Source organism: Agelaius tricolor, unplaced genomic scaffold (genome assembly GCF_023055355.1).
Source record: "Agelaius tricolor isolate 1412-34295 unplaced genomic scaffold, bAgeTri1.0.p SCAF_15, whole genome shotgun sequence".
NCBI classification, from domain to species: Eukaryota; Metazoa; Chordata; class Aves; order Passeriformes; family Icteridae; genus Agelaius; species Agelaius tricolor.
This window is the reverse complement of record NW_027269275.1, coordinates 5,681,985-5,708,594: the sequence shown is the minus strand read 5'-3', so window position 1 is coordinate 5,708,594 and position 26,610 is coordinate 5,681,985. Positions and strand designations below refer to the sequence as shown.

The 26,610-nt window shown below is 40.0% G+C and overlaps 1 protein-coding gene across 2 annotated transcripts in view; it reads right to left on the bottom strand.

Annotated features, from left to right (window-relative positions):
- Positions 1-26,610, bottom strand: part of ADAMTS18 (ADAM metallopeptidase with thrombospondin type 1 motif 18) — a 77,397-nt gene that overhangs the window by 28,853 nt on the left and 21,934 nt on the right. For both annotated transcript variants that reach the window (XM_071440265.1, XM_071440264.1), the window contains 10 exons: positions 20,429-20,702; positions 16,540-16,739; positions 15,728-15,811; positions 14,702-14,861; positions 14,056-14,161; positions 10,871-11,008; positions 9,291-9,444; positions 8,167-8,262; positions 6,958-7,106; positions 1,380-1,552 (listed from right to left, as the gene is read on the bottom strand). In XM_071440265.1, coding sequence (XP_071296366.1) covers positions 1,380-1,552; positions 6,958-7,106; positions 8,167-8,262; positions 9,291-9,444; positions 10,871-11,008; positions 14,056-14,161; positions 14,702-14,861; positions 15,728-15,811; positions 16,540-16,739; positions 20,429-20,702 — 1,534 coding nt within the window. The remainder of the gene's footprint in view (positions 1-1,379; positions 1,553-6,957; positions 7,107-8,166; positions 8,263-9,290; positions 9,445-10,870; positions 11,009-14,055; positions 14,162-14,701; positions 14,862-15,727; positions 15,812-16,539; positions 16,740-20,428; positions 20,703-26,610) is intronic.

Here is a 26,610-nt window from a genome sequence, read left to right as displayed (position 1 = left end):
GTCAAATTTGTCCTCACACATGGGTAGTGTGTTATGCTTATAAAGGGCTGATGCAAAACCAGTCATGAAATTATAAATATTATCACAACTGCTGAAAAGCAGAGCTTTAATACAAATTGAAGTGCAACAAATAAAACAGTTTTTAAGAACATGAAATTGGATTCAAAAGAAAATCCTTTTATTTTTAAATCAGTAGCTGGATTTCCAGTATTCCCTTCTACAGAGGCAAAGAATCTGTGGCAATTTTGAAAACCAGATCATGTTTCCAGGACGATAAATGCAGATCTTGGAGGAGCTTTTACAAAGCAGCTGAGAGGAACGATGGGCATTGTTAACTTCAGAATCACTTGGGGACATCTTGCTTTTGACAATTATGCCCCTTGTCCCTAATTTTAGGACTTTTTTACTAAACCCTAAACTTTTTTACTTCTCCCTTTAAAACCAATGTAGGCCATCTTAATTTCTATTAAACAAGATGTATTTCTTGCCCTATTATACAACATCCACTGCTACATGCTGTGAAACGTCTTTCCTCTGTTCACTGGCCTGTTAGGATATTTTAAATACCCGTGAAAATGACCACAAAAACTTTTGAAGAAAATATAATCATGCTATGAATGATTGTGCATGTATACATTTAATTATATACATTATCATCAAAAGCAAATTTGTTTCATGTGCTGAACAAAGCAGCTATGATGTGAGAAAATTCAGACACTTTTATTCAAGTAGTGCTTTCAAACTGGAGAAAATATTTGTTTTAGCTGATAAAAGTGAATACTGATTCAAAATATTTGCAAAATTAAGATGCATAAAGTAAAAATAAACTCGCTTGTGCAAAATAACAGAAATAGTTATTGAGACCTGAACTTGATAAAGATCTCTTAGTAAAAAATGACTTTTAAAAATGTATGCCGGTACATTGTTTGCATTTCCCCTTCTCATGGGACCATACCAGCAGAAAAGTCAAAAGGTTGATTTACTGTTACATTTTGAAATCTGAGAACATTCCAAAAGAAGGAAGATTCTGGTAGTGTTATTGTGGAAGCTTACATTTCCCATGCTGGAAGTTCCATGGAAATTGTTTTGCTTGGGTTTCAGACTAAGCAATATGGAATATAAAATGAGAGAGAGAGAGGGGCGGCAGCAGCCAGGGAGTCACGGTGAGGACAAGGACTCCAATTCCCAGCCCAAATCAATCCTGCATGTCCCTGCAGGCAGGATCCCACAGCAGCCTGGCTCCAGCTCTGCCAGACAGCAAACACATCTGAGCCAGCCCCAGGAGCCTGGGTCTGCTCACAGGGGGTGATGCTCACCCAGAGCACAGGAGGGAATGGGCGCTCAGAGCTCCCTGTCCCTGAGAGCAGGGCCACTCTCACCTTCCACTTTGGTGTAGGGCTTCCACTTGTAGAACCAGCCCCGGAAGGGTTTGCTGTTGTACTCTGCACACTGCAGGGCTCGGAAGTCCAGGCTGCCTGCTGGGCAAGGCTGCTTATTGCAAAGCTGGTACACACGGCCGGAGCCCTGGCAGAACTTCCCGCCGTACTGCGGCCTGCAGGGGAAAGAGAAAAGGGTGATTCTGCAAAGCCTCCCTTTTGTGTGATTGGCATGTCACACGTGTGTGAGCATACAGGGAACAGGAGAGGACATTTTGCCCTGGGAGATCAGTATTCTTATATGGGCCATTAATTTTCATGGTTCCTAAAACCAAGCAAAGCAGTTGACATGAATTATCTACTTGGATCACTGCAGACTCAGCAAAGATGCAACCATCTAGAGGTGAGTCATGTTTGCACTAATTTAAATTTATAGGGCTATTTGGTACTGGCCGGGTTCAACCTTCTTATACAGCTATTTTTACTCTGCTGTAACCAAGGAATGAACATGTGCAAAGAATTACCTATCACAATTAGAGTTAATAAAGGATAACATAACACTGATCAAACAAAAAGAGAATGAATGATTACATTTGCTTTTTCATTTATTTTGTAAATCATTTTGAAAAAATGTGCTTTTAAATAGTCAGAGGAAACAGGGACTGTGCATAGTTGTCCTGCTTTAGGAAAGTGCCGGAATTCTGAGGTAATTTTAAACATGTCACATCCACTTCAGCAAACCTCACCTGGGCATTTCCCTTCATCTTGTCCAGAATGGAAAGAGCCTATTCTATTCCTTTGCTCATACCTCAAATTATCAGAATATTATTTTTTAAACCATTTGCTCTGTGCACAGATATTGTTAAACAATGTAAAATGCAAGAGTTGCTCTTTTGAACTTAGCAATTCACTGATGTCATTTGGGCAGTTTCACAATGCTCAGATACACATCTGCAAGCACTGAGCCAAGTCTTCAAAATAACAAATTCTAAGAACCCTTTGTTGTATTATACATGTCTGGCATCAAGTGAAAAGAAATGTACCAATGCTATGCTTGCACTTATTTATATAATGAATTTTTTAAAAATTTGGGAACTTATATACTTGAAGGACAAGATATAAACTTTGAGTGGACAGCTTTGCCCATATTATACACACAGTAAGGAAAAAACTCAGAATAATATAAAACATACTGAATAACAGTAATATATAAACTAAAAGCAAAAATTTAAAATTCTGAGAGTATGGAATGTGCAATTGAAACATATTGTTTGTTGAGATCCCTAAACACTATGCTGTAATTATTCCCCACATCCAAGGATCCCATGCAACTCCTGACTTGCTCATGCCTGGAGTAGCAGAGAGACAGCTCTGTGCAACATGGAGGAGAAAATCCAGGTGCTTCTGTTTGCTGTGGTATCAGCTTTAACTCTCATATGTCTAACCCTCTAACCAAGCTGGGACTTGCCTTTTTTATGTTTTACTTACACAATATCAGTCTTTTCCAGAATTCTGGGCTGCAAAACAGTCTTTCAGAGAAAGAGATGGAAACCCACCTGTTACAGTGTTTAAAACTGTGTTAATTCAACAGTGCTGTGGAAAAAACCACAACAACTTCCACTGACTTTTCCTGAGGTCACCTGCCAGCTACACTGATACTGGATATGATGGTGAAGGTCTTAAAGTCAAATTTTCTGTCCTAGTTGGTGGCAATCCAGCCTGTGAAGGGCAGGGAGGATATGGAACATCAGTGAAATCAGGGAGTGTTTGTGTTGACTTTGTGCAATTGGTGAGAGCTTTGAGTTAGGGCAGCCAAACTGTTGGGTGCTGACTCAATTCCCTACAGACTTTCTTTACAGCTTCAGCACATGGAGGATCTTTGACCTCCTTCAACCCCAGAGAACAAATCTGCTTTAGTGTAAGGAAAAGAAGCAACCTCCTTCCAAGTAAACGCCACCAAATAAGCAATATAATAGAATTATTTATGGCTAGATCGTGATTTCCAGCCGCACTCTTGCATTTAAGGATGGGACAAAATTCCTCCAAACTAAGAAAGCTCTGAAAGAGGCATTCTGTTTCCCAGCTCCATTACAGCATTTTAATATTACAGTACATTCCCATTACTGAAACTGTTGGCTTGAGAGTGATGGAAACTTCTCCACCTTCATTTTTACCAACAAGATGTCAGTAGGAGTTAAGTAATTCACAGGAAAAGAGATGGAGATCTACAAATACATATTCCTGTGGAAATACTATTATCCACACTGAGAAAATCATGCTTTTCTTCAGGGTGTTTGTAACACCAGCAGGTTTTGGGACTGGAAGCTGTTGGAGTATCCACACTTACAGTGGAATACCCTGCACAAAGGACATTCCAGTATTTCTGTGGTGGTACAGTTCCCCCAGTACAGATACAGCCTAAAGCTTTCACCCCTCTGTGACCCCCTCCAGAACTGACATAAACAGGGTGACCTGCACGAGGTCTGGCTAAGGATAATTGGAAAAGGGAGAAATTTGGTGAGAAAGGCTAACAAGAAAAAGTCTCCAAATATAGATTTGGAAAAGGAGTCTGAGTGCAAAATGGTAAGTACTCCACTCCATATAAGACTCAAATATTAAAATGCTACAAGAGTAGCTTAAATTAATTCTAGAGTAACCTTTTAAGGGTAGAGTTCCTAAACCATGGCATTAACTGAAACACAACACAGAGTGAGAAATCCTGAAATTCATGTGATCAATGAAAGTATTTCATACAATACCAAATGAATTAAGACTCTGAAATTCCAGACTCCTAATTTTCACTTTTTGTAATAATTTAATTTCATGTAAGAACCCTTCTGCTCATCTTGTGCCAATATTATGATAGTATCACAAAGCTTTATTATTCTGCATGAATCTGAAAGGTCTACAATGCCTTTCACAGTATTTGTTTTTTAGAAGTATTTTAAATGGCATCATTAATTTGCATCAGTTTGCATCTCACATTTTCTGTAATCACCGTTACAGATGTTATATACAGAAAGTTTTAAAAAGTGTGTTCAAGCAGTTTTGGTTCAGTCTTTTGACTGCACACACGCCTACAACTCCATTCTGCTCTGCTGAACAATGCACTATTGTGAGGTGTAGGATGCAGTCCCACAGATATGATTCAGGTACTAATTTAAATCTCTCGGGCACTCTTCAGGTTCTTTCCCAGCCAAACTATTAAATTATGCAATCAATTTCTATCTTGGAAAAGTACCTCAACTGTAAAGTGCTGTGGTGTATGAAAACCAGATCCATGAAATTACACTGTGACAATTTACAAGAACATAATGATTTTAGCAAATCTGCCCAGCTCTGTGGACTGCAGGTGATCCCCATGGGTGTTTTTCAGTGAGAAATTGTGCACAGCTCCAGTGGGAGTTCCAAAGCCATACCCAGAGCTGCTTGGGTGTGGTCACAAGGGCTGCCTGCAAATTGGCAGGAGGATGGGAATTGAATTGTTTGGATATTATTTGCAAGAGGAGGATTTCACAAACTCACACAGGTAACAAGATTTTCACACACAGCAATCTCATGCTGTATTCCTCACTTGCCCTTAAATTTCTGCTAACGGGTCACCTTTAAATCACCAGAAACAGATATTTTCCTCAATGTTCATAAGGTGTCAATCATTGTGATTGCATTTTAGAGTCCAGTCAGTTCTTCACAGATCCACACCCTTGTTCTAATCTAATTTTCAGAAATGTTGTTCTTTGTCATTTTCAAAATTTTGCTATCCAAAACCATCTATCAAGCTTTGGAACAAGACAAACATCAGCTCCTACACAAATCTGAATTAGGAAAAGTGACATAAATATATAACATATAAAATAACATACATATATGTATCAAAATATATAAACATCTGAAACACGTCTCAGAAATTCAGAAAGAAAAGAATAATTATTCTGAATTTTTAGAGGTTAACAATGAACAGGGACTAGTCCTTAAATCATTCTGTGTGGCCTTGAAAATAGATGATATTATTTTTCTTTTGATTACACATTCATACAGAATGCTGTGATGTCAAATACAGCTACCTGGACATTTGTGCTCTGTTGTGTGGCTTATTTATACTCCTGTCATTCCATCAGTGTAACTCTGGGAGAGAATTATACCATTTTCTCTTTGCCCTAACTGGACTACCCCTAAGGCAATGGAATTAAATCTAGTAAAAACATGATCCAGCTCTGGTACCAAGTATGACTTGATGACATCAATTCTTACTTCATTAGAACAGACAGTTCACTCTGAAGGAAAGTTCTAAATGCTACAGCAGATGACAACTTCATGTTGAAGAGATTCTGCTTGATGGTCCCAGAAATCTTTATCAATCACACTATGCACCAAACTGAACCATTTCCACTACTGGACGTTCTTCTGTCACACAAGGAGAGCAAGGAGGAGTTTATGCATAAATGCAGAGAACAATGTGCAGCCCTACCCATTCAGCTAGAAAAGCAGGGACCAAAGCAGGAAAACCAAAATATACACATATGGCCTCTGAGACCCTGCATTCTTGTGCTAAACTGCTTAACAAAGGAAAATATCCAAGTAATTTTATTTATGAAAATGAACTGAGAAACAGCAAAAAAGGTTGACAAAACACTCTGCTACGGATCTGCAAAAATTGGCTGGACTGAGGGTAATAAAGACTATTTTAACTAACTCACATTCTCCTATAACATAGTATATGAAGCATGGATATTATACTGCAGCACTGTATGGTAGATGAGAGGCTTCTTTACAGCCTCATATAAACTGTGTCATATTTTCTCTGTTTTTTATTACTGCAGTTTAAATGCTGCTTTTACTGTGTGCAATGAGGAATACATGTGTCTATGCCTGCTGAATTTGTGTATGAAATAAAACAGGGAAATCCTTCTTTTCTTGTAAGCTGCAGTGAGTTGAGTACTTGGGAAAGATGCTGGTCAGCTAACTCTTTTAATCTACTTTGAAGTGCTTATTATAATGAATAGTATTTACAGAGATAAGATATTAATTAGAGGCAAATGAAAAAATGTGTCATGAGCTAGCACACAATTCCAGGGTTCAGCAACTTTCATTTGACTCATGAAATATAAAAGAATGCAAAGAACATGCAAAGACAGACATGCAAAGACATCTGTCCTTATCATCCTGGATAATATGATCTCAGTAGAAGTCTTAATAGCTTTTAAGATCTTTTTCTCCTGCTTGTAGGCTGTTAGGGGTAAAAAATGTCTGTGTGGTGCTTCCTTAAATGTAAAATTTAAAAGTGTAAAATGTAAAAATGTCTGTAGAGTGCTTCCTTACTTCTGCAGGTATTTGATAAACTGCAGCATCCCAAAATAAATGAAGCAAGTTGGGCTGGAGATGTTGAGGAACTGCAGCAGTCTGCAGCCAGGCTCTGCTTTCTGGTGTCAGGGCACAGAAGTGTCTTCCACCCATGGGCTGCTCGTACAGGACACGGGCGAAAGCCTTACAAACATTTCCCTGCAGAAATGGACCCTGCTTGTTTTCTGCCCTAGGAACATGAATGGAGCACAAACACTACCTTTCCATATCTGTGTCTTACTTTGGGTTATTGCAGTGTCTCTCCTGATAGGTGACCCCCCCTCCGCAGGTGCGAGTGCACTCGGACCACTGGGACCAGGCAGACCACTGGCCATGGACAGGCTTGGGCCCGTGCTCCCCGTACTGCACACACTGTCCTCTGCGGCACCACTGCAAGACAGGCACACAAAACACAGTCAGCACCACCTGGGACACGCACAAAAGGAAAAAAACACCCAACATTTAAAAGCTCCAGTGCTTGATTCGAATGCAGTCACCACTGAACTCAAAGAACGCCACGCAGCAGGACAAGGACTCTGCAGTGGGACATTGATCCATACAGTGGCACACATAACTAATGTTCTAATATTTGTCCAAGTTTTGAGTTGAAAATCCCTGGGCTAGTAAATTTTCAAAACTGCTCTCTTGAAGAGTGCTTTTTGGCCTTACTCTTCCCCCAAAAATCCATGTTACTTTATGATCCTGAGCTGCGGAGCCTCAACACTTCCCGTGTAATTTACACACAGCCTCCCAGAATTCTGCTAACATGTCTCCCTTTCATGATTCAATTTGGAAATATTGTACAAAGAGAAAAAGCAAAATAGAATATTTGTCAGTAACTTCAAAATCAAAACAATGTTCTGCTGGAAGAAATTTTTCAGGTAAAGAAAATATTTTGCTTTATCTATATCTATAGATATATAGATAAATATCTATAACTATAGATGAGAATAAATTAGAAAGTTCAACTCAAATAAATGCAAAAAAATGAGGGTAAATACAAACAAATAAGATGAGTGGAGGTTTAAATTAGGAGGCTTGACTCTAACAAATAAGCTCTTTTAGTGGTGATCTCTGATGAAAATATGGTCTTAGTCTGTACAGCAAACAGTATCGCTTAAGGTATGCTCATATCAGAGTGGAATTGGAAACATTGATCTAACTCCTGTTATAATTCATGTATTTTCTTACTGATTTATATTTGCCAGAAAATATCTGATCCCACAGCTCCTTGGGAGAGGCACCAGGCCCTGCCATCAGCCAGGTGCCGCTGGGAGGCCACATCCTGAGTATGCATCACAGTGGAATCATTTACAAAGCAATCTCAAAGTCTAGGATGGCAAATCTGGAGGGATCTGGCTAAAACTGGTTTTGATGGGACCTTGTATTTGACCAAACACAGTCTAAACTCAAGTTAGGATGACAATATTTTATTTATAAAACAACTTACCATACTTATACCACAAGCTGTTCCTTCTGCTGCGGGCATGAACTTTGTCTCACACCTGTGACCCACTTTGTGACACCAAAGGGATTTGCAGATATCCTGAAAAGGAAACAGTATTCACTGCAGTGCTCATAATTTCCATTATTTCCTGGTATTTTAAAAGAGTAACCAATGAAACATGCTTTTGCTACCTTAAAAGACATATAAATAAACTTCTCTGAATGTGGAAAAGCCTGGGTTAAAGTTTCCTAGCACAGATGTACCCTATATATTGCCTTCTTGTTTATGCACCATTTCACTATATATTTCTTAAAATTATATTGAGTGTGAGATTATAATAGAATACAAACAGTGTTAAAAAGTTCATGGCTAAAATTTCATCGTGTCTGCAGGGACTATAACACTGTGAAGAGACAAGATTTTTCTAAACCACAGAAGATATCTGGAAAGGCAGTCTGTGCACAGTGCTGTTCACTCCCTCTTCCTTGTCTATTAGCTGTGGAAGAAACACAGCTGCCACCCCTTGAATAATGTAGTTAGTATGTAATAAATCAAAATACTCCAGGATAATAACAGGAGTAAAAGAAATTACCATACCTTTTTTTCAGAATGAGCACTCCAGCTTATTTTAAAAAATGCCCTCTCTGAAGAGACCAGTAAGGAATGTAACAGTCATTAAAACAATAGGTTAATCTAAATTAATCATTCATCATGAAGTCAAGAGTATAAGTTACATTTCATTGCTCTAAAATAACCCCATAGATCTCTCCCAGACTTTTTGCTGTCATAAAAGTAAAACACAAGAAACTGAGTCCTTCTTACCCCACACAAGCTTTGATCAAAACTCAACTGCCTGCTAATTTCCCTTAGCACAGCAGGCAAGGGTTCATGGCTCATGTGGATTCAAGTGCCCCCCTTATGACTCCTGGAAGGAACACATTTCCTTCTGAAACTCCCCTGGGGCTGGGATATTCCTCAAAAGAGGCCAGTACCTTCAAAGCAAATTGCCAAGACAGATAAGGCAGAGAAATAGCCCAGGCCTCAGAAGAGCCCTGTACTTGTACTTTTTCAGTGTACTGCAGTTCTCTCATGCCATTGTAACTTCCCAAAAGTGCATGGATAGGTACCTTTACAAAGCTGAGGTTGCATAGTTTTGCTTTCATTCCAAATTGCCATTTGCACTGGGTATCAGCATCATAGATCTGCCCTGGCAGTTTGTCAGGGTATTTATACTGTCCTGTTTGCTTAGGTTCATCAATCAGGCAGGCAGCTTGAGCTGTACTATAATGAGAAGGTAAATTAATCATGACTATGATCTTGACATCAAAATATTTTAATTTGCTACAGACCAGCACAAATACATAATATGGTATACAGTACCTTTAACTAGTTTTAGAGGTATGCTCTGAAACAAGAATATCTAAGTGCAGGAGCCAAAAGTTCTTGACATCTTGTTGGTAGCCTGACCTGCAAAGTTTTAAGGAAGCAGGAATTTCCAGGCTTTGGGACTGACAACAAGAAAGAATGATGCCAAATTCCTTGTCTCCCTGTATTCCTGGATAACCAAGAGCAAGCTGCCCTCCTCTGCCTCTTTCCCATCAGTGGATTCCCCCAATGAGGAGCCAGCAGAAGCAGCAGGCACAGTGTCCCATTGCAGCATTTGCCCTGTGTGGAGCTGCCAGGGGGCTGTAGCAGGGCGTGTGCTTGGGGCTGTGCAGAGCACAGCTCCCAGCTCCACCTTGTCCCCTTCCTCTCTGCCTGGCAGCCCCTGTGTACAGAAGGTCCCTCCATGCTGGATTTGCCTCCCAGGTGTCAGTCTCTGGGACCATATGGCAGGATGGAGGGCTTTTAAGCTTGCAATTTGCTTCTATACAAAAAATATATTCCATCACTGCAGCATGAAAAAAGCCCCAGAACTCCATTACCTTTTCTGGCCGCAAGTCAAAGATGTTGACTGGGAATTCAAGGACCAGATCCACATAACTACCGAGGTGCCTGCTTCTCACTCTAAGGAATTAATGTCTAAAATGCCTGTGTTGCTCTTGCTCAAAATACCTCCTACACATTTTTTAGTATTTCTATATAATCTACCCATGAATGACAAAAAAAAAAAAGGGAAAGATTAATATAATCATGAATTAAACAGTGATTGAAGAACAGTTCTTCTAAAGGCATCACTGAGTAATGACAACACACTGGGAAAAAACCTGACAATCTTCCCTTTCTCCTTTTTTGTTTCTTCCAAAAACAGGATGTGAAAAATGTAAAATGGCCTTTACTCGTGACATGAGCTAGATCAGGAGAGAAACTCCAGTGAGAAAGGCCACTGATGTTAATTCACATTTTGTAATGACTTTGGTACCACTGTGTCTGCCTTCTTTCGTGTACGCTTCCTATTCATTCTCTAATAAACCCAGCTGCTGACAGGAATGCCTGGGAAAGAATGACATGCCAGTCATTATTGCAGGGTATTCCTGGAGGGTGAAACTCCTGCTTTTGAAACAAGGCAGGACAAAAAAGCCCTTCCAGGCCACACCACCTCACTGGTGCAGCAGCCCAAGCCTGTGGGCTCACACACTGCAAGGGTCTGAGCACATTTTAAAGCAGGAGAATTCACACTTCAGTAATTTTTATGCTGTTCAAGAATTCAAGCCCAGTTACTAAAGCTGCATTCCCGGGCACTGGCCCAGATTTACATCTGACCTACCTGAGAAATTTGTTGAGATACTGCCTGCTGCACACAGACCAAGAAAACACTCCATTGTTCCCAGTGAGTGTGGGAGACATAATATTTCCCTCAGCTTTTCTACAAGCATTTCCTTCTCCATCGTGAATCATCCCAAAGCTGGAAAGAGAACCAGGTGGGAGAGAGAAAGTCTAGATTAAACAGAAGCAAGAAAAATTATGGGGGAAAAGAAACACTTTCTGGGTAACAGCTCTGTGCTTGAACTCCACAGGGAAGGTGGAGTTCATCCCGTTCATTCCAAAGGGATGAAAACTTACACACCATAAAAATTTGTGTTGGAATGAATTCCAATTAGCAGCAATTTTTGTCATCACACAATGATGGGAAAGGATGGTCAGGCTCCAAGGAAGAGCCACACTGGTGCTGCACAGGGAGCCAGTGACAGGACACTGCACAGAGGAGCTGCAGCCTGTGCCCAAGGTTTCCCAGTTTACCCATTTCCCAAAGCAGAACCGTTCCATGGTGGGGTGGATGGACACACAGATCTTGTGTTCAGCCACTCTTGTCCTTTGCTAGGGATCTGTCAGCTTAAAACCTGCACAGCAGTGTGAGCCTGTCTCTGCAGGGACAATGCCTGCTGACATGAATGTTGTGGAGATCACAATCCAGGGAAACACCAACCACAGGAATGTGCTTTACACACCATAACTGCCTTCCTGAGCAGAGGGCAGAGCTACAGAGCTCCATCTGTAGCAAAGGAAATGGGTGGGAATGAATAGAATACAGAAGTATGAATACAAAAACATTATTATTTTTTCTAATTTTAGCCACTAACTTGCTATATTATCTCAGGCAAATCACATTGGTTTCCTCACCTTTGTTATACAGTGTCATTTTGTCTAGACTGGAACTGTTTAATGGGAATAGTGCCTCTTACTGGGAAAACTGCCTCTTATAGGGTGTTTTGCTCAGTCTGAGCATCAGGAGGCCCTGCTTTCACTAGGAGAGGTTAGGATGATATAAAAAATAATAAGCAATAATAAAAAAATCACATTATAATTACAAATTATAGAGATTTTATTGATGTAATAAAGCTAATTTTTAGAGGTTTTCCTTTCCCTGTTCTGATTTTACTGACTATATGGGACATCTGTGAATTTCAATGTGTTTGGGATAGAAATTTCATCATCTGTTACTTCAATATTGTAGAACACTGGCAACTTTATAAATGTAATCTGTGCATGTGCAGGGAATATCTCATTTACTGGACTCAAGCCTCTCCTGCTATAAATCATTACAGGCTCATCAGAGTTACTGCATGTGTTGCCACCAGCTGAGGCTCCAAACTTCCTAAAATATATGGCTCTTCCTATAAATGGACAAAAAAAGTACCAATTGAGCCAGTGTTTAAGAACCCTTCATAAAATACTGTGTTCTCCTGCACTGCAGCCAGAGAATCCCCAGTTTATATCCCACTGACACAATGGGCTCTGAACACCCAGAGGAGCTGTTAAGGTTTCAGGTAAAAACACAAACTTTAGAAAATCATTAAAATGTCTAACAAAACAGTAAAATGTCTAACCACTGAAGCTCTCAGTGGATCACAGAGTGTGTGATATTCCCCCCTGTAAAACCTTTGGTTAATACATTCACAGTGGACCTCAGCACCCCCAGAGCTGTCACAGTTTTTTTCCTTCCAAGAATCTCTGTATCACAGAAACCAACTTCTGTTGTCTTACATCACATTTCAGGTAGTCTCAGGACCATGAACATGACAAATGATCATAAAGACATTTTGTGTCTGGCACAGGCTTTTCCCAAAAGATAAGAAGCATTTTATTAGGACCATAAAAGTATACCAAGAAAAGGTGGAATAATATGTGAATCAAAGGCAGTGGTGAAAAAGGAAAAAAAAAATTCCAATTTGACTCTCTCAAAGCAAATGAGAAGAAATAAAAAAGGAAGATAACATCAAGAGACTAAATGGGATAATTCTTGAAAAATAAGCTATGGGCCTGATTCTCTCCTAATGCTGATTGAAGGGCATTAAAAATGTACTGAGGTCAGTGAAACTGCATTAGCTTGACAGGAGGATCACACAATATTCACATTACATATCTGGTTCTTTGAATGCTTTGGCACAATTCCCACAGGCCTCAGTGGCAGCTGGATTACTCTTTAATTCCTTGCTTCCCTTCAGATGCACAGAAACCTGTGAAAGGGTCACTCGTGTAGACATTAGGTCATAGTGTGCACTGCAGAGCATATCAGTGCAATGAAAACTGAATAGTCCTGAAGCAGTCAGGCAGAATGGGAAGGCTTCATGCCTTGACCAATCAGCAGAATGCAGCACCACTGCTTTCCAAACCTTTTCTGTGTATTTATGTTGCTGTAAAATAAAGACCTTTTAACTAAGCCTTGATGTTAGGTTTGTCCCACACAGAGAAACTCTGCTTCTCTACTGCCAGTGGGGAGACAGACTCCAGCTTGAACTGTGCTAAACTGGAAATCAAAACCATGCACAAAGTTGTGGAAAGATAATTCAAAATTATTGGGAGAAAAAACCAGCAGAACAAAACCTGATCACCTTGTTTAGATTTAATTCAACAATCTGAAGAATAGCTGAAGCTCCACAAAAGATTATTACTGGTTTTGTATGAGAGACACCATGTTCTAAGAAAATTACAGTCTTTCTACAGTAGAAAACAAATGGAAATCCAATGGACATAAATACAGAAAGGCAGAAACCATTACAAAGGTGGGTTTTACCTAAATCACTCATTAAACAGGTAGAGAGAACAAAGGACAGGTTGAAAGTGTTTTATGAAACACTGGATTTTCTGGGAAAAAGAGATCTCCAAGAGACTGAGAGAGATCACCTCTCCAGTGAAGCTGCAGTAACCTGCAGCACCCCCTCTCTTTTTGGAGCAACCAAAGGGAACCAGAATGGATTTGTCTACCAGAATATGGGAGCAATGTGGGAATCTCAAAGGTATTAAAGAGGACTGGCTTGTTCTGAGCCCAGCAGAACACCACTGGTGACCAGCCACCAGCTGGATGGAACCCTGTTCACTACTGCTCCTTGGGCTTCCAAATGATTTATATTTAGAATGTGCCAATCCAAATGATGTATCTTTAACTGATTTATATTAAATAGGCTATGTTTCCATTCACTTACATATTTGTTTAGCGAAGAAGAAACTTACTTGTGTCCAGATTCATGAGCAATTGTAAAAGCCAGTCCAAGGCCTGTGTCTTCATTAATGGTGCAGCTGCGGTATTTGCTGCACATGCCACTGATGGGTGCAAATCCTGGAGGAATGGAAGGAAGGAAGCAGTAAAATAGCTTGTTCCTCTACAGAATTCCAAATTCACATATCATCTGCACTGGTCCTAATAAGCCAGTTTATTTTGGCACATGGAGACACTTGTCTACTCCATCAGGTTTATCATGGAGGAATTACAGCAGACTTTTATTTGACAATTAAGGAACTCCTATATAAAAAGTATAAATCAAATCTAACCTCTCCAACTACACTTTATTTGTAAAAATTATTCTCCCCCCAACCCACCCCACCATGCCTTTACTGCTCTCCAATTAGGGAGGAATCCCATGCAAAAAAAAGGGAAGCAGTCACAAAAAGAAAATAAAAATAGAGTGGCTCAGATATATTCTCAAAATCAAAAATATTCCTTGAAGAGGTGACAATCCAAAAATAATACTGTCCTGTCCTCTTCAAGAAGACCAACAACAAGGCACACAATGTGCAAAAATGGACTCTGTGTTTGAAGCCAGCTCAGCTCCTGCTGTGGGCAGGCCCAGGTCTCCCAGCCCGTGGTTTGGTGTCACACCTAAAGTGTCACAGGGCTCGTTCTTCCAGGAGCAGATGTCAAAGCCTGTCAGGAGGATGGCGTGGTCGTGGCGCTTCCCGTTCTTCCCAACCAGGGCAGACTGCCACTGGCAGAAGCTGTTCAGGGACTGGTCAGCGTGGTGGTTGATCAACAACCCACCCTGCAGGGAGGGATGGACACACAGACACTCAGACAAGGTGTTTCCAGCAGCGCGTGAGAAAGGAGATTGAAAGAGTAACAGCTGCTTAGGGAAAAGGGAGTTAATATTTCATATTTGTTCCACATCAGCTTGTGTATTCCCATGTTAACTGTCAGTGATGACTGAGTCAGCTGATGAGGGAATCTCTTACAACTGTAAAACAAAACTGGGCCTCTCCCCAGAAACACAGATATTTCCAAAGCTGGTGGCTGGAATTAGTGTACAAATATATTTGATTCCTGAGAATGATGAACACCAAGCCATATTCAATATTGTGATTATAATGCATTGTAATTGCTGGGGAAGAAAAGTATTATCCAAGTAGCTCAACCCTTCACAAGTTTCTTTTCAGCAAAAGAGATTTTTGTCTTTTTTTGTCTCAGCACTGTTGACACAAGAATGGGCTCTGCTCCCACCTTTTGTTACATGTTTTCTTCAGTTTGGGACTTCTGACTCCTTGCCACTTCTGATCACCACACATTGGAAAGCCCAGTTCAAAATTATTCCATTTATTTAAATACTCATTAAATAGATTTCTCATTCCGGCCATTTCTCCTCAAGGAAATGCTAGAAAATGTTAGGTTTTATCCTACTGGAAGCATTTCAATGTTTCTAAAGAATATTTATATGAAATGAAGAATTTAGAATCAAGACCCAAGAAGCAGTGAAAAGTGGAAAGTGACATTTTGGAGATTTTGGCCGTTTAAATCTTCTTCTCACACTCTATGCCTTAAGAAACCTCCCTGCACACAACGTGGGAGCACCCAATGCTCCCAATGAACAGCAGCAAATGAAGTAGCTCAGACAAAAATTCTGACACGACTTACAGGCTCGTGTTCCAAAAGAAGCAGGCTCACAACAATAATGTTTATATCACTTCCAATTGTTCCATCCTTAAACAGACTAGAGACCTGCAATGATTATTGGAGAGGAAATATCACCTACATGCATAATTCCTTTTTAATAGATTAAACATATGTACTGAGTTATTACCTTGGACTTCAATTTTCAGTACTAACTTATGGAGTTAGAAACCTTGTAGGATTAATCCAAAAGAGCTCAAACCAGAACAATTATGCCCCAAACTATACTTGGTCAAAAACCTTCTATTGACTTCAATGGGCTTTGATCTGTTCTTGCTCTCCTGGATCAAGTGTAATTAAGGCCAAAGTTCAAGCTCAAGTTTTGCAGCACAAAAGTAAAGAGCAAGGCCATGCAGGAAAACATATTTCTAGTCAAATGATATCAATTTTATAGAAATATATTTGTGCTTTCTCAAATAAGTGTTTCTAGGTTATGTGAGATGAAACAGATAAAGCTTCATGATATTAAATGAAAGTGTCTATTTCAGAGTATCTGCCTTTTTTGTACTACACAGGAAGTATTTTAAAATTTAACATTTTAAATACTTTCTAATCATTTTTCTTTACTCTACGGAACTGTTGCCAGAGCTGTGATGTTCTAAAGATGTGTATTTAAAGGCTTTTTGATAATAGTACTACATTAGATGAGGCTTGAAGAAAGCCTTGCATGAGGTGTCTCTGCTCTTTTTGTTATCAGTATTTGTCCAATGAAAGATCCCACTCTGACACACCAATATTCCCCAGAGAAAAGGCACCTCAGTGACACCCCACCTTACCATGTTCATGACTGTTAAGATATAGGTTGTTACATTTTCCTTGCCATGTTTCTCCAACATTTTTTTATCCGCCACAACAAGGGTTTCGACATTCAGACTTCCATTTTTCTGAATTTTAGCAGATGATCTTTTAAACCTCGCAGAAGTCCCATACTCATCTGAGCGAATGTAGGTCTCTTCTGTGGGTGGCTTGGGTGCATCTAAAAGGAAATAAAACTGTTTTGGAAAGAGTTCAGATCACCCATGAACAGTTTCATCAAAAAATGAAGTATCACAGGTTTAAAGCCTTAGATTATTTTTATAGCATGTGATTTAATACTTCTGGCTGAGTTCTTCCATATTTATTAAAAAAGACCTGATTCATTCCTGAGGGAAGGACTGCTACAGGGAGAGAAGGAAATGGGAGAACCACATTTGTATTCAATAAGCAGTTTAAAATAAGGAATTAATCTAATAAAATGGTAGCATCTGTGCAAAAAAATACAACAGAATTTTTAACAGAGTATCTGCATTTTTCCTGTCCTTTTGATAACTTCCTGAGGTGTTTGGCATGTGCTACTTACAAAGCAGTTGGCAAAAAAGTGCTTTCCACTACAGATGTCCATGGGCAGTACAGAAATCAGATACACACCACAAGTAAATTCCTGCCAGCCTGATATTGGGACTGACATTGGCCTTCCATGCCAAACTGCCAGGAGATTATTCCTGCTGGCAATGTATTTATAGAGTCAGGCAACACCAAGGATGGCTTGACAACAGGCAGTGCACATCCCAGTTCCAGGGAGCATTTTCTCTCTCTGTGCTGGTGCAGCACGGGCAGTGGCACAGCTGGAGAGTGGTTTCTGCTCCACTTCTTCAGGGAACCAGGAACCAGGAAAGGAAATCCATTTCCCACATCCTACAGTGCTCCTGCTATCCCTCCACAGGTTCTTCTGCATCAACCTGCACTGCCTTTGCATCAAGAATTAACTCAAAGGCCACTTATCAAACTCTTTGGATAATAATGGGTTGGGTTTTTTTTGACACAGGATGTAACAAGACAAATGAGGGAGCTGCAGGTAATGAAAAAAACCCTACCTGTTCCTCATCAGAAATTTATTCCAGAGAGCTAAAGCAGACCCTACTTTCTACCCTCTCAAACTGGGGAATCAAGTACCACAGAATGCACAACAGTGGTTTGCTTTCAAGAACTCAGCATTCTGATGTGCATTTAGCATACAAAGGATCAGGTTATGGTGATTTTCAAGTGTATCACTCATTGTACACAACCATCCTTTACAAGCTCAAAGAACTTTTCTGTTCTGGAAGCACATCAAGACACAAGGACAGGCCTCACCCAAGAGGGAAGGGCTCAGTTCAAGGCACATCAGTGCCCAGGTACTGTTTTGAAGGCAATACAGCTCCAGTGCTTTGGACATACATATCCATGAGCAGAGACATTTTGCTCTTGAATATATCCAGGAGCAGAGAAGTTTTGCTCTTGAATTTACTTCATTGCTACTCAGAAAACCTAAGCAGCAGCAGTTTCATGCATGTTTTACTAACTACAGTCTAGTTAACTCTCATGATCTAAAAGCATTTAGGTTGTGACTAAGAGCTTGGAAGATGATTAACTGGCTTTTCTAGTGCTTACAAAGTCTCTGCACATGAAATTTTAAAAGATGATACGTACAAGTTGATGGGACAAGTTATTTTTATGACACCCAAGTGGCAATGTACTCTTTCCTCTTAGTGCTCAGCAAGCTTGATTTCATTCTTAGGTTGGGATAAATTAACCCTGACTAGGCAGGGTTAATAGCAGAGGACCCCCTTTTGTCAGCCTGAATTCTCCATCCCTATGTTCATTCAAGCTGAAACTTTATTCCAGGTGACCAGATTGGATTTCACTGAAAATTTCAAATTTATATGACTCCAGATCTCAGAATAAGACCAGGAAAAAAAAATGTAAAAACTTAAAAAGAGGAAAAAAAAAAAGGCAAGAAGAAAAAAAGTACCAAATACTCATAGAAAAAGGGTTCTCTTTACTGGGGTAGTTTCCTCTTCATCCTGTATTTTCCTCTACTCAGTTAAACAATGGCATGTGATTTTATTTGTATTTCATTCAGTGAACATGAGATTGATTTGTTCTATAAATTAACCATGATTGGGTCTGGAAATAAGTTGTTATTTTTTAGAACTCCTTCCTTACTTTAAAAAGGTTACAGGTGTGAACTGCACAAAGTGAAAGATCACAGGGTGTGAAAAGAAAGAATTTTGTGGGTAAGGTACTTAAATGCCATCTTGCTGAATCAGATCCTAAGAGTGTGTCTGACATCAAGTTCCTAAACAATGATGTGTAAATCACTTTTACTAAATTCATCATAGTCGGATGCTAACTGCATGTTCTTTATTTAACATAAAATCTGCTTGAATATGCAGCTAAGGGCTCATAGCTGTAAGTGAAATTATTGAATAAATAGATATACATGTAGACTTACAAAAGCACAAAGTATTTTAAAGAAAATTCAGTTTCTCAATTACATTCCCAGAATCACTGGTTACTTCTGACCTCTCCTGTGTCTGTGACCCAATTATAAGACAAGAATAACAATAATATCTTCTCACATCCCAGGAGGTCATACAAATACAGTGTTCAAAATGCTCTCCTCTATTATAGGGATAAGCACTGTGTAAAAGCTCAAGAGGACGTGGATAATTCTCATTTTGGACAAGCAGTCACAGGAGGAGCAGTAAACAAAGCACACACTCACAGTGGACAATCCAAACAAAATGGGCCAGTGTGGAGCAGGGGAGATAAGAGAGCACATCAGCCCTGCTCTGCAGCAGGAAAACCAGAGAGGAGGGAAATGGAGGATGTAATGAGGCGGTTTGGGATTGCAGTAGAAGGCAAATGTTTACAGGTTGAATCACAGGCTTGTGCATTTGGCAATTGAGGGTTGGCTTTTAAATCTGGGGGGGAGGATCTCTGAAATTTTAACAAGCCATTTGTTTTCAGCCCTCAGTCTCAGCCAGCCACCTTCCCACTAACTCCTTTCTCATTCCTTCCCTTCTATTTATTTTTTCCTTCTTCCTTACACACCTTTGGAAAAGGAAGCTGCTCATTTTCTCAGAACTTCTGTAGGAAGTTGGAAGAATATAAGCAGACTCAGGCACTGTTTTCAATACTGTTTGCAGTCCTGGAAACCCTCATTAAGAAACTCAGCTCAGAAGCTGATCAGCTTTCAAAAAGACTCAACTGAATGCTAAAAGTACAGATATAAGGTCCAAGGGGGCTCTAAAATGTTCTGCAATTTGAAGGCCTAATGAAGGACTCAGAATGGATCTTGGCAGGATAATATATTTCAATATATTTTTTAAGACATGGCTCCAAAATCTTATTTAAACAATTTACATGGGTGGTTCTTTTTGAAGATCTCAGTTGCTGAAAATTTCATTATCAAATGGTGAGTTCTGAAAGACTTTTTCTCTATCCTCTCAGAAATTAATGATTTTGAAGCTTTTTTTCTCCATCTTCAAGCCTAATTAATTTTCTATCCCCAATCTAACAGAGAGAAGTTCAGGGACTTGGCATCCATCACTGTGCAGAACTGCTTACTGAAAACTATGTCCATGTTAAAAAAAAAATCACCACTGGGATCTTTTAATCTAGGCAAAGCACACAAAAACTAAACAGTGATTCTGATGGCTTAATAAAAGAGGTGGTTCTATGAACTTAGAGCAAAACTCAAGTTTCTCATATGTGTTTCATGTTAGAAATATATAACTTAAAGTTATTACTCCTCCATCCCAAAGGGATGTGAGGAGATATGAAGCACTCCTTGGGACCACCACAGGACCCAGCCTGAAACAGCCACTACCTCAAGAAAGGAGAGAAAGTTTCCTTACATACATTTCTTGCGCCGTCCACAAAAATGCTGCTTTTGGAACCTTCCGTGGCGGTACCCGCTGGGGCGCGCGGGGTGCGCGCGCGTCCTGCGCCGGCCCCGGGGGGAGGATTTGGGATGGGGCCGGGCTGGGGGCCCGTGCACCTGCCCCTCTGCAGTCCTCTTGTACAGCACGTGCGGGTGGTGCCCGGCGGGGGACGTGTAGTTGTGCTCCCGGGCCAGGCGCTGAGGTAACGGGGAGATCAGGAACTCCATCTGCCGCGTCCGTATCAAACCCGACTGCAAAGAGACACGGCACCACGCATTAGAGGGGAGGCTGTCAGCTCACAGCCTCTGACCTTCCTGCAAGGCCCACACTGAGCACAACGTGCACCTTGGCACTGCTTAGCTACTCAAGTTACAGAATATTCAAGTTATGATCTGGATATTCTTCCCATTTAAATATGCATCGTTTCCTTTTGGAGATGACCAGGTTTCCCATTTGGAAAAACACAAACCAGAGAGATTGTGGGATGAGGTAGTGATTAAAACCTTGACAGATGTGCAGCACAGCACCTTCACACAATAGCATGGATAGTTTCATATGCAATATTAACCCATTCTTCATAGTACAGGTTTGTACTATGTACACATAAAAAGGAAACGCTTTTGGAAAACACAGCTTCTCATAGGTGCACATATCATAGAAGAAAATATTTGAATTAAGCTTCACAGCTTTTTCACAACAAGGTATTATCAAACAGGAGTCCCAGATTTAAGGGCATTCCAAGTAGAAAATGACATTACAGGTCAGCAGAACAAAGCTGAAGCATCTGAACATTTAAGGACCATCATTCAGTAATTAACTCCCTGCAATTTAATCATAATTTAAACACAATGTAAAATGTATACCCTCCTACAAGGGAAAGCTAATCAGTAAAGGCAAGTATCTGATTGTTTTCCTTCTTGGATCTCTGAAAGACACAAGTATGGGAAAACTACACTGTAGTTTTCACATAGGATCTGTGCATAAAACTGCACATGTGATGAAGTGTTTCCAGGATCAGGGCCAGGGAAATGTGGGTGGCACTGAGGAAGTATTTCCATGCAGCTCATTAATCAGTTATGATTTTATTTCATTTCTTGGTTTTGTAAAACATGTTGTAATAAACACCCTTTTTTACCAAGTCAAAAACCAAAAAGAAGTTTCATCAGGTAATTCTATTACATTATATACGTAATACTAGATACAGATTTTTGGTTTGGATCAGTGAGGCTCTACCATGTGCCAACACCCTCCTGCCAAAACTGACATCCCACGAGAACTACATATCTCTTAGGCTTCAGAAAAATATGTGCAGACAAACAAATGTCAATTGCAAACCATCTTGCCCCACATCTTGAGTCCTCCAAGACCATGATTCCAACCTCCTTCCTCAAAAATATCTTTGAAAATGCAGACATGTCACATGTATCACCTCTTCCCTTCTGAAATGGATGTTCTTCTTCAGAGCAACCTCCCAGGGCCTGAATGCCATGGGTATGACAAGGAGAGCAGTTTGGATGCCTAATGTAAGCACTGTATTTTTAAAGGATTTGTGGAATTTTCTGTGCTTTAAGAACTGTTTCCCAAGAGGAAAACTCAACACAGTGAAAAGCAAGTGAAAATTGAAAGTTACATACAAATCTTCACAGCTTTAACCATTAACTAAACCAATCCAGAAACTGATTTTAAGTCTATTCCAGATGGAAAGATTTATCAAAGATCTACAGGTCCTCAACAGAGTACAGTCATCTACTCCACTCTTTTCTGCTGATCCAAATCAAAGGCAGCTTTGCAGTACTCCCCAGTATAAGCACCTTTCACAGGGACCCAGATGCTCACAATGTCACACTGTGATCTCAGTTTTGGCAATAGAAGAGATTCCACACTATGAACTGAGAGGGTCTAATTTCCCTCTGAAATTAATAATAATAATAATAATAATAATAATAATAATAATAATAATAAACCCCACACAAATTATATTCTGATACACAATTTCCCCATTCTCCTCTCTTCAACATGAATTCATAATTATGTATCTCAGCCTGTATCTACTTAACATTCTAAGAGAAGGTTAAAGTTGCCTCCATCAATAAAAGACAGGTTTTAAATAATTGACAGGAATTTAACTCGCCTGCTCACTGCAATAAGTTGGCATATTTCAAATGTCAGATCACATTTGGTCATGACAAAGTACTTTCCTGTAGGGAAGATGACCAATATTTTAATCCTTATGATGTGTGTCATCACACAATTTACAAATGGTTCTGAGAGACAATCTTTATCTCCAATGCACTGATAATTGGGCACTGCTAAGAGATTTTTTTTTCAAGCTGGAAAACAGAAATGTAGTGAATCTGGTTCTTATTTCCCCATTTTAAAGGCTTCCACATCTGAAATTATTCCTATAGGATTCATTTTGTAAATGATTCGAACCATATGGAAAAAAAAGGGGGTTCTACATTTTCCTGTAAGAAACTGCCCCTGATGCACATGAAGTCTCAGCCCCAAACATAATTTCTATATTTAACATTATAAGGGTGGATTGAGAATTCCTGGTTGTGGGGGAAGAAGTGACTGAATTCTGGGCCCTGCTTGTATTTTGCTGTACCTTTACAGAGGCAATAGCTGACTGAGTGCCTTGCAAATGTAGTCACTTTTTTCCAACAGAAATGACCTTAAATCTCCAATAAGATATTTTGCCTTTGGGTTTTACATCAAACTCATCCTCCAAGTTGAAAAATGCTGTGTGAATGAAAGATACCTTCTTTTTGATAACATCCAGTTTTATGAAGTTGTGAAGTTGTCAAGAAGAAAGGAGAAGTGCCACAGAGCAGTCTGGACACTCATTCAATCACACACCATTTGCCATTTTTTCCAGGCATGGGATGGTTTCAAGCATTCACATTGAATTAATCACTTTGGGAATTCCAAAGCAATGCAGAGAATGCTGACCTGGTTTCAGACAGAGCTGCAGTCCTCTGGAGCACTGCAAAGCGGGCAGTGCCACAACAGCTGCCAGGTACTTTTCCTGCAGGTTCTGAAATTGTAGTGTTGGGTGAAGCAAAGTTGGCCAATTGTTCCACTGTGCTGGCTGGCACACATGCCAGCTGAGAAATGCCATGGCACAGAGGCAGGAGATTCATCTTTTCATTCTTTTTCATCTTCATTCAGAGGCACAGATTCATCTTTTCTAGCTTTACACCAAGAAGGAATTCCAGTTTTTGAAGGCCAGATTTTGGTTACTGTGTACTACTGGGTATGCTGGGAATTTTTTTTTCTACAAATGCATGAAACATCTCCATAATTGTGAGTTAGATTGAATGTATTCATCCAGCTCAAATACTGTCAAAACTGACGTGGAAATTTTTGCATTGGGTTTTCTGCTTTGGCTTTATGCATTACATGTGATTTTCCCTGAATCAAGGATGACTTTCCATTAACCTCGATGGGTTCAGGACACAATGAGGAGAAGGTCAGATAGGTCAAAATTCCATTTTTATTTCAGATTCTCTGCAATTATAACACCAAGAGAGGAAGCAGGATGACAAAATCTAACATTCTTGTAAGTCTAGACAACACAGCATGAAAAAGGCCAGGGACTCCTGTCTATTCCTTCTGTATCCCACTGTGGCTATCACTAATAATAGCAATAATTGTGAGAATATGGTGGGAAGGAACACCCAAGAGATTGCTCAGTTGGAATTAGCTGTTTTCTTCTTCCCTCACAACACATATTTGCTATTCTTCTGGAAGGGATATTCCATGCTATTGGAAAGAAAATGGAAAGGCACAAGTTGACCTGTGTGGTTAGCAAATAATTTTGAATCAATAATTTAGAGGAACTTGCAGTTTTTTTGTGGAAAAGTTGAGAAGAGATAAAAAGGCAACATTCCTCCTCCTCTTGTTATTTGTTATGAAATGTTTGCTTAGCTCTGGGCTGAAGGAATTTTCAGATCCAATACACCTCTGTGAAATTCCTCAGTATCTGGCTGTAATCATCAAAGTAAGGAAATTGTTCTGTTTTCTTGACATGTTTCAAAAGGAAGAAGAATTTCAAAATGAGATTTGGACAAGGGAAATGACAACATGGTATCTACTTCAAGGATTTTTTAATTGAACATAGACTATAAATTGAAAAATAAGGAGAATTTGTTTAAACCACTGAAAAAGATCATCTTAACTATACAAAATCAGGTAGATTTTCCACTGATTTTCAATCCACAAGGAAGAATTTTCAGAGTCACTATTATATCTGTCCCTAACACATCTCATTGGCAGAGGCTGCTCCCATTTACTCCCCTGTGTTCTTAGACTGGGAGTGGAGCCTTTGGCAGCTTACCAGCCTGTAAACCTAATTCACTGTGGGGTTTCAGCATCTCCAGAAAAAAACAGACCCTCCATAAAAAGCAGATCAATGACAGTGAGTGAAGGATTTGCAGAACTCCTACTTCTCTCCCATAATTTCACAAAGCTGAGAGCTGACAATCCTCACTCCAGACTGGAAAGGCCTTGTGTCTGAGGGTTCTCTGTTCTCATACAAGGCACTTTGATTGCATGCTAATTAAACTGAAGCAACAGCTTTATGCATATTAAAGTTAGAGGAGTTTCAGAAACTAGATGCAAATAATGAGGTAAAAGCCTAACAAAATTAAATTGAGAATTAAAACAGATGAATAATTGAACTTCAGTGTCTCTCCTAAACGTAACTACTTAATACTGACTGATGTAAAGTTAAATTACAGTTTGCACAAGAACAAGAGTATCTCAACTAAACAAGGTATGAAAAAGCATGCACATATTTCCTAAGGAATACTGCTCATACCCAGAATGCTTTATTCAGTGTTAGGAGCACATACATAAAATAAGGTGTTAAAAAACCCACTGTGTCTTAACTAAAACAATGGCCAAAGAAATCCATGAAATCTATACCATTATGTGGATGTGAGCGTGCTCAAGGTGAAAAATCACTAAAATGGAAGAGTTAAATGTCATTTCACACCCATTAAAATAGTTCCAAATATTCATGAAAAGTTTTAAAAGACTTGACAAAAGGCCAACTGAAATTGGCATAAAGCTTTCCACAGACTTCAGTGGATATTGATCCAAGACTTCTGTTATTTGCCAACTGTCTCACTCCTAAAAAAACCCAAATCATTGATTCAAACACATCCCAAAAAGAATTACAGAACGTGTAGTACAGAGACATAAAGTACAGTCTAAGATCTACTTAAAACACATAAAAATGTAAACTAACAACTTCCCTGAAAAACAAAGACTAAGGAGAGCAGATGACCTATGAACTATGGTTGCTGGTTATTTAAAACCATCTGAGGCCAAAGATTCCTAGAAATCTAATATGCACATCACAGTGTGGTTGGGGCCATCTCATGTTACAGCATCCTGGAGTCTTTGCTCATTCACTTTGCAGAGAGAAAACTCATGAAATCACCTTACCTGCAGCTAATTTTCATCCAACTCTTGTTTCCTGCTCCAATGCTCTGTTAATTCTTCAGTGCTTTGGCACCACAAAGGAAACACAAAAGGCCCAGCTCTGTCACCAGAGCTTTCCACTGCTGGAGGAGAGACTGCTCTCACTCAGCTGTCCCACCTGGGGTTCTGCCTGCCAGACCATTTCCCACATGGAACCAAGGGCAGCTTGCAAGCCCAAAGAGGGTGTGGCGGAGACCCAGAGAACATGAAGCTGTTCATACAGCTTACAGCTCCCTGACAACAGCCAGAAGCTGCCTTCTGGCCAAGACTGGTCTCTGGAATGGGGCAGATGTCCATTTTTAAACACCAACATACAGCAGCACGTGCTAGAAGGGGACAGAGGTCTCCCTTTAAGTCCCATAACTCTGCTCAGGCTCCACCCCAGACCCAGGGGAGGTGAGGGAGGCCATTCCCTTGGCTTTCATGAGCACATCATGGCAATGCCCTCACCAAGCACAGAAACCACCCTGGTGTCTGCCACCATCCCTCTGCTCCTGCCTGGAACACACACTTGCCAGAGCAAGGCAGCCCAGCCCAGGAGCCACAGGTCTGCCCAGAGCCTGGCTTTGAGAGAAGCACAGCACAACTTCCACGTTGGACACAGCTCAACATCCACGTTGTGCTGAGCATTTCATAACAGTGAGTTCAGGGCAGCAGGGATTTCAGAAA